The 6,098-nt window shown below is 35.9% G+C and overlaps 1 protein-coding gene across 4 annotated transcripts in view; it reads left to right on the top strand.

The window, feature by feature from the left end:
* Positions 1 to 2,158: 2,158 nt before the first annotated feature.
* LRRIQ1 (leucine rich repeats and IQ motif containing 1) overlaps positions 2,159 to 6,098 on the top strand; it is a 96,459-nt gene continuing 92,519 nt past the window's right edge. For 2 of the 4 annotated variants that reach the window (XM_087723388.1, XM_014072239.2), the window contains exons 1-4: positions 2,159 to 2,213; positions 2,309 to 2,495; positions 3,070 to 3,209; positions 5,933 to 6,044. In XM_087723388.1, the coding sequence (XP_087579514.1) occupies positions 3,075 to 3,209; positions 5,933 to 6,044 (247 nt within the window). In that variant the 5' untranslated portion in view covers positions 2,159 to 2,213; positions 2,309 to 2,495; positions 3,070 to 3,074. The remainder of the gene's footprint in view (positions 2,214 to 2,308; positions 2,496 to 3,069; positions 3,210 to 5,932; positions 6,045 to 6,098) is intronic. The other 2 variants (XM_014072234.2, XM_014072227.2) reach the window with 2 other exon arrangements.

The following is a 6,098-nucleotide window of genomic DNA, read 5'->3' as shown; positions in this document are numbered from 1 at the left end:
AAAGGTTGAATCTTGGGCATCAGCAAAAATCACAATAGTGAACAAATGGTTAGAAATATTTCATCATTTTGAAACAAACTATGTTCCATACAATAATGCACTAAAAATTGTGGAATATGCGCTGTCCTTACCAGGAACTAATGCTGCGACTGAACATGTTTTTTCTACGGTAAATAAAGTGTGGACATCAGAAAAATCACAATTAAGTGTTGAGACTTTGAAAGCCATTTTATGTGTGAAATATAATTTAACAAATTTGTGTGAAAAATTTCATGACCTTTTAAACAATGACAGCAATCTACTAAAAAAAATTCACTCAAGTGAGAAATATGCCAAAGAGTAAAATTATACTGTACATAATTTTTGTCAATATATTTAATAAATATAAATGTAAATAAACGTATTATATTTGTAAATTGTAGTTATGTTGAAATAAAAAAAATATTACAATACTATTTTTGCGTTGTATGAAAATTTTTGTTGCCCCGTATAAAATTTTTAATCAAGCCCCCCCTCTCCCCCCGGTCAAAGGTGTCCCTCTTTACCAATCTGAAAATCTGGTCACCTTACTCCTGCTTTAAAGGAAAAAGAAATACTGACATGAATGTTGGACATCTCCTGAATGGTTATCGAATGTTGCTAATATTCATTATAGCCCATCATGAAACTGCATTCTAGCTGTTCAGGTAATATTGATTTTCTTCTTTGAGACCTACTATAAGAGTCAGTGTGCAACATAAGATTGCTGCACCATAAATTACGCCTTCCCCCAACAGCTGCTACAGCACAAGAAAATTGCCCACAATTTATGACAAACCAATGGATATAAATAGCTGCAGTTTAAACTTATTTAAAATAAAGTCTAGAGAGTTCCTACTTTTTAAAAAATCTAACAATGCTGTTTTTCCATTAAAGCTGGCTTCTTCTTTCTTTCATTGGTTCTGAACACATCTTTACATGGTGAAGGGCATCATGCAGTGACAAAAAAGCCAGTAACTGAATTAGTTTTATTTTTAATGTGATTATAACACAATGCTGCCACCTTGTGGGAGGTCAGTACTGGGATGGTTGATGGAAAATGGAGCATACAGTAATTTTGCCTTTTTAAATTTTAATTATAAAGTACACATATAAGCATTTGTACTCACACAAGAGTAAAAGCCTTGTTTCTATCAAATGAAATCTAAAGATTTTGAATACTAGAAATATAAGACTTAATACTTGATAGTCTGACTGATGCTACAGGTAGAAGGTATGATCATCACATTTTATTATACAATTATATAACTGCTTCTCACCAGGAAAACTCCAATGAAGATATTTAAAAAATATTTTATTATGAAGTTTCTCTTCTTTTCACTTTATTTTTCCCCATTGGCATCTGAATATAGGAGTTAACATCTTATGAATTGAACCAATTCAACAAAACAGAATTGTGCCGCATATCAGGGTAATTTTGAAAAACTGATATTTTAATGGTTTAATGTATCATATTTTTCAAACAAAATTAAAACATCTTTTCAGTAAAATATATCAGTGTCTTAATCAAAGCTAAAAGTAAGCAGAAGTATCTTATTTCATGTAGAAGCTGCAGTAGAAGCTGGATTCTGTTTTTCATTTGCCTTTCTTAATTATGCTACAAATTCAAATACAATTTTATGGGAAGGCCTGATTAATTTTAAAGATATTTGGAGGGGTGGTCTTACATGCTCCTGCTATGGTTGATAGTTCCATCCATTCCATCCAACTCTTGCTAATGTAACGATAAACATTCTTTACCAATACATTATTTTTTAAATCCCAATAATCGAAGTGACATAAAAGCATTAAGATCATCAACTGTTGTTCTGATATTGTTTCCTAATAGTCTAAATATGGCTAGCTGCTTTTCAACTAGCTGCTTTTCAACAGGGAAGGGAAAGGGGAGTCGAAAATCGAGGTAAAGTCTCTTTTCGTGAAAGGACACGGAATTGCAAAACTAATGTGTGTTTTGATTAACAAAAGGGGGTAGAAATATCTCCAAAAACCCAGAGCCGTTCAATCCCAACAAAGAAGCCACTGTTCCCTCCACCACTCGTCTCTTCGCTTTCTCTCTATTACGGTCACTTTGGGCTTCCATAGCAAAGGCGTAACCGCCCACGTCTCCTGTCACTATGGTTACACTTCCTGCAACAGTGAAGCTCGCTGCTCTGAAGTCTTGCGTTCTCAATCAGGTTGGTGATTAGCGAGGTCAGAAACAAGTAAAGACCAAGGGTTTCTGAATAACGAGAAATGGGATTATTCTAATCTTCAATTTTTTTAAAAAAAGGCCATGGAACATTTTTTAAAGCGTCGTGATGATACGGGCAGTCTTTACCTGAAAACAAAACTCAAAACTACGACTCCCAGCATTCAACAGGATACTTTCAAATAAGTTTTTAAGGATTGCTTTTCAAAGGCACCATGGAACTGGTAGTCCTCACCCACTTAGAAGAAAGCGGAGTTCTATAGGCAGGGTAGGCACCGGTTAATTTAAAATCTGAGATAAAGCTGAGATAGATAATTCCATCTATCTTTCTATGCCAATGTAATAGTTACCGTGAGAAAGAATAATTGCTTTCTCTTCGTTCATATGTATTTAACTGAATTATGCACATGTCATCTCAAATCTGGATAGCCTGAAATTGAATAGATTCATGTTATTTTAAAATAAAACTTGAACGCTTCTATTTTATTAATAGATGGCAGTTGCAACTCCATTTGCGCCACAGAGACATAAACACACATAATATGAGAGGAGATGAACTAATGAGCATTTTACAAGTTATCCAATTAATATCTGGCTAGTTAAATATTCACTTAAGAAGGATTACCTCTCAACTTTAAGATTTTGCCCATTTTAATTATTTAACCTACCACTACATTTACTATTTTTGAGACATGTTCTTTTTATTTTAATACGGTTTTTGTAATTAAAGGCTTAAAGATAACAGTAAATAGAAAATTGAATAATTTGTATATATATGTAGATATATGCAGATATATGCATACATAGATATTTGTTTATTTATATGTATGTTTTTACATTAGAAAGGATGGAAGAAGTGTATGATGATGTAGGAATTGAAGAAGAAATAGAACTTGAGTTGGGGAAAACTAACTATTCTTCATCTGAAGCAGATGATTGTGATACTGATTTATCAGCAGAAAGTTCAAGTGATAGTGAAACAGTAAGTATTCCAGAATAATAGGAGCAATAAAAAGATTTTACTATGTTAATATTATAAAATAATATGTCATGTTCTATATGTGAATATCATTCCCAGATTGACTGATAAAATAAAAGTTTGCAGAGCATTTTGTGTCTGTGTATTGAAACATGTACAACAAACTATAATGACACTTAAATGGTGAGACACATTCATCATAATGCAAATGCATCTATTACATATTTGTGTCAGACATAAGGACACAAATATGTAAGTTGCAGCATTCTATGCATAGAATGCTTTTTGTTTTCAAATTTGGTTTCCTTTTTATTTATTTATTTCTAACTCCAATCTAGGAATTAGATCCTTGTCCCTCCTGGCTGGTGCAAACCTCCAGGACAGTGACCAACAGTGACCAACAGTGGGTGGGTTCATACAGTGGTAAATTCCTCACTGCAAAATGAGGTATTCCCAGGACCTTTTGAGGGGGCCCTGGTTATCCCTCTTCTTTAAAAACTGTCAGCTTCACCTGCCTCAACAACTTTAATCCAATTTCCCATCTTATGGAAGATGATTGAAAAAGTTGTTGCTTAGCACCTTTAGGGGGTCCTGGATGAAATGGATTTTCTGAACCCCTTTCTGTCAGGATTCAGACAGAGCTATGGGACAGAGACAGTTTTGGTTACACTTATGGATGATCTCTGGCAAGAGCAAAATGGGAACAATACAACCCATTTCGCTCTGTTTGACCTTTCAGCGGCCTTCAATATCATCAACCATGGTATCCTTTTGAGCTAGCTACTGTTGCTGGAGTTGAGAGGTACAGTTTTGTGCTGGTTCGGTTGCTTTCTCCAGGGCCGGTCCCAAACAGTGTTGATGGATCCTCTCCCTGACTGCTCACTTGCAACATTCCTCAGGACTCAGTACTTTCTCTTCTCCTATTTAACATCTATATGAAGCAGCTGAGGGAGATCATCTGGCACCAGGTGATGGTCCCTGGAGCTGTAGGGACCTGAATGGGAGACAACAGGCTTCATCTGAATCCTAGCAAGTCCAACTGGCTTTGGGTGCATGGAGCCTCAAAATCTGAGTTCTATCATCCTTAGTTCTGGACAGATTGCACTACCTCATTCAGATCCAGTTCTCCTAGATTCACGATTCCTGTTCAAAGAACAGGTGGTAGACATGACTAGGAGAGCCTTTCCCACCAACTGTGACCCTACCTGGAACTTGACTCCCTGCACTCAGTGACTGAAGCTCAAGTAATCTCTCATGTGGATTACTGAATTCACTGTACATGGGGCTACCCCTGAAATCCATTTAGAAGCTTCAGCTAATTTGAAGTGCAGTAGCAAGAGAAGGCTTTGAGGGTCCTAGAATGACCCATATTACACCACTGCTTCACAAACTGCACAGCTACAAGTCTGCTTCCAGGTATGGTTCAAAGCTCTTAATGGAATAGATCCAGGATACTTGTTAAATTGACTTGTTCCTCTAGGACAAGCATTCATGCTGGCAGAGGGCCTACTTTAGATCCCATTGGTCAAAGAACTCTGACTATTCGGATCCAGAAGAATAGCCTTCTCTGCCACAGCACCTACCCTTTGGAACATCCTACTCTCCAAGTAAGATCTGCCTCCAACCTCCTAGCCTTCAATAAGAGCCTGAATACCTGGCTCTGCCAGTTGGCCTGGAGACTCAAAGGGGGAGTACCAGACTAGAGGTGGCTACTGGATTGATATCAACCCTTGCTCCCTACTTCCCTACCTATCCATCTTTTATTTTCATATCACTGTATCGTTATTTTCTTTTTCATTATTTATTCTATTGTTCCATTAATTTACTATTGTTATACTTACACTTCTTTTCGTTTGCCTTTTTTTTGTAAGCCACCTAGAGTAGCCCCATAGCAAGATAGGTGGCAAATGAATTTAATAAATAAATACATTTATGCTTATTTCTCTTGACAGCGGTAAAGACCATTTTACATTTTATTTAAATTTATTGTTTGTTTCCCTCTGGAAGCGGAGAATATCCTTGTGGGGTTTTTTTAAACTCAGAGTAGATAATCTTTTTAAGATAGAGAGAATCTCAGTGATGTCTGGGAAGCTATTTAGAATTTACAGCAATTGGGGGGGGCAGGGTATGTGAGAATGTTCTCATACTTATTCCCTGTCTCATTTTCTTTCCCAGAAGAATCTAATACTGCTTTCAGAAATATGATTGGTATTCTACATACAGAGATGACTAATAGACTTGCATTCCATCAGTCACCAAAGAGGTGAAGGGTAGAGCTGGGGAATATAAATTGATAGGAAAGGCTGGGGCATCATGGTGGGCTGTTCAGAGGCCTTCCGTGTGCTTGGGCTATCTATATATGAATTAAAGACAGAATTCTGAGTCAATATACATAGATCACATATTTGGGACTTTGTAGATGAAATGGTTGACTTTGCCTAAAATGCACTATTAAAAAGTTTAGTTGTACTCCCTTTAGAAATTTATTTTATCTTAAAAAGAGAGTGTCAAACTTTTCTTTGAACGATCAGAATAGATTGGGCTAATTAAACTTTTCTCCTTCCTCTTTCTAAAATTGCTGTTCTATCTAACAGAGCTACTAAATGTTGGTTGTAAAAGTTCTAGTTCTATCTTGCACATGTAGGGACAGGTTGAAGACAAATCTAACTTAAGCATAATTAATAGTAGTAACTGTCAATTTTAAATAATGTAAAATCTACATCTAGATTCCAGAAGAATTACCAGAATCTGTTCTCCAGTATTTAGATTTTGTGAGAAGCAGAAGTCAAAATGCAGAAAAGCTTCTATTGCAAGATTTGGAAAATGATGAATTCTCAAGTAAGTAGTGATTTAGCAAACTATTTTTTCATATGCATATGGCATTTATTCTGT

This window comes from Thamnophis sirtalis, unplaced genomic scaffold (assembly GCF_051295495.1).
Source record: "Thamnophis sirtalis isolate CommonGarterSnake01/CBP01778 unplaced genomic scaffold, rThaSir2_p1.2 scaffold_9, whole genome shotgun sequence".
Lineage (NCBI taxonomy): Eukaryota > Metazoa > Chordata > Lepidosauria > Squamata > Natricidae > Thamnophis > Thamnophis sirtalis.
Note: the sequence above shows the minus strand (reverse complement) of the source record. Positions and strands in the feature narration are given on the sequence as shown.